The sequence below is a fragment of the Cebus imitator genome, unplaced genomic scaffold, assembly GCF_001604975.1.
Source record: "Cebus imitator isolate Cc_AM_T3 unplaced genomic scaffold, Cebus_imitator-1.0 Scaffold763, whole genome shotgun sequence".
Lineage (NCBI taxonomy): Eukaryota > Metazoa > Chordata > Mammalia > Primates > Cebidae > Cebus > Cebus imitator.
Window position 1 is genome coordinate 487,812 of NW_016108078.1, and position 2,102 is coordinate 489,913.

General features: G+C 43.3%; 1 protein-coding gene across 5 annotated transcripts in view; it reads right to left on the reverse strand.

Moving 5' to 3' along the window:
• Window positions 1-2,102, reverse strand: part of WNK3 (WNK lysine deficient protein kinase 3) — a 176,025-nt gene that overhangs the window by 33,214 nt on the left and 140,709 nt on the right. For all 5 annotated transcript variants that reach the window (XM_037735263.1, XM_017519653.2, XM_017519655.2 and 2 more), the window contains exon 21: window positions 1,643-1,854. In XM_037735263.1, the coding sequence (XP_037591191.1) occupies window positions 1,643-1,854 (212 nt within the window). The remainder of the gene's footprint in view (window positions 1-1,642; window positions 1,855-2,102) is intronic.

The following is a 2,102-nucleotide window of genomic DNA, read 5'->3' on the forward strand; positions in this document are numbered from 1 at the left end:
ACCAGGATGGTCTCGATCTCTTAACCTCGTGATCCACCCGCCTCGGCCTCCCAAAGTGCTGGGATTACAGGCTTGAGCCACCGCGCCCGGCCTTCTCTTACTTTCTCTTCTGTGTTTCTTCTCTTCTACTTTTAAGGATCCTGGTATAATGTAATCATTGGACTTACCTGGATAATCCAGGATAATCTCGCTATCTTAGAGTCAGCAGATTAGCAACTTTCAACCCATCCTGCAAGCTTAATTCTCCTTTGCCATATATCCTAACATAGTCACAAGTTTCAGGGATTTGCACATGGACATTTTAGGGGGGACATTATTCTGCCTACCACAAGTTCTACTGGGATTTCACATATGTCCTTACAATGCATCTTTAACCCCCACCTTGACTATGCACACATAACCAAAGAGGCCTGACCTGATTAACAACTTCTTTATTAGTTAAGTAAAGATTGATGCTCTTTTTTTCAAAGTTAAAGAAGTATATTTTACTAATATTCTTATAACTAATAAAAATTGGACAGGTGTGGTAGCACACGCCTGTAATCTCAGTACTTTGGGAAGCCGAGGTGGGTGGATCATGAGGTCAGGAGTTCAAGACCAATCTGGCCAACATGGTAAAACCCCATCTCTACGAAAAATACAAAATTAGCTGGGTGTGGTGGCGGGCACCTATAATCCCAGCTATCTGGGAAGCTGAGGCAGGAGAACAGCTTGAACCTAGGAGGTGGAGGTTGCAGTGAGCCGAGATCATGCCATTGCATTCCAGCCTGGGTGACAAGAGCAAGACTCCATCTCAAAAAATAAATACAAGTGATTCTCCTGCCTTAGCCTCCCGAGTAGTTGGGATTATAGGCATGAACCACCATCCCCAGCTAATTCTGTAATTTTGGTAGAGACAGGGTTTCACCATGTTGGTCAAGCTGGTCTCAAACTCCTGACCTCAGGTGATCCAACCGCCTNAGAACTCACTTCTTTCCCCCACTGTCATCCTGAGACGCAGTCTTGCTGTGTCACCTAGGCTGGAGTGCAGTCAGGTGACCTCAGCTCACTGCAACCTCCCCCTCCTGGGTTCAAATGATTCTCCCACCTCAGCTTCCAGAGTAGCTGGGATTACAGGCACCTGCCACCATGCCCAGCTAGTTTTTGTATTTTTAGTAGAGATGGAGTTTCGCCATGTTAGCCAGGCTGGTCTTGAACTCCTGACCTCAGGCAATCCGCCCGCCTCAGCCTCCCAAAGTGCTGGGATTACAGGCATGAGCCACCGTGCCCAACCAGGTATATTTTTAAGATTATCTTGTTACCTACAAACTCTCCAACAAACTCTAAATGCTAGACCAGAAGTTCCCATTGACTGATAACATTTCAAAAATTATTGTGGGGATTGGTATTGGGCTTCTAGCTGCTTGTTTTTCAAATAAAAGCATGAACCACACTCAGCTTCTCTCCACAATCTACCAAGTATCCTAATTGTTATTACATAAAAGGACATTTAATACCAAAAACATAAAAAAGAATCTCAGAATAATATGTATTTCTTTAAATTATTGTAGCCTAATTAAAAACAAATAGTATTATAATAATTTTTCTAACTTTGCTGATCTTGGACTAGGTTTTTAAAGAATTACTTTTATGAGTGATTTACCTGTAGCAACTATGCCATTGTCCACATGAGTCAAGGACTGGGGGCGGCTTCGAAGTTTGCTTTTGAAAGATCTTGGTCGACGTGGTGATGCAGGTGGCAAAGGAATCTCTGTAGATTGGGTTTTGCTATCTTTAATTGAGCGAAGGCGTTCATAGAGTTCTTGCAGCTCCTTATTTTGCTGGGTTTGAAGATTTACCACCTCCTGAATGTGTCTGAACGAAAATCATGCAGAAAGCATTTTAATGGCACTGGCTCCATAAAGATGAGCCAAGAAACTCTATACTGGTATAAGTAAAGTTTAACAAGGAATTTAGATTAAGAATAGGGAAATGCAGACTGGGCACAATGGCTTACGTCCATAATCCCAGCACTCTGGGAAGCCAAGGCAGGAGTACTGCTTGAGGCCAGAAGTTCAAGACAAGCCTGGGTAACAGAGGGAGACCTTCTCTCTCTTAAAAAA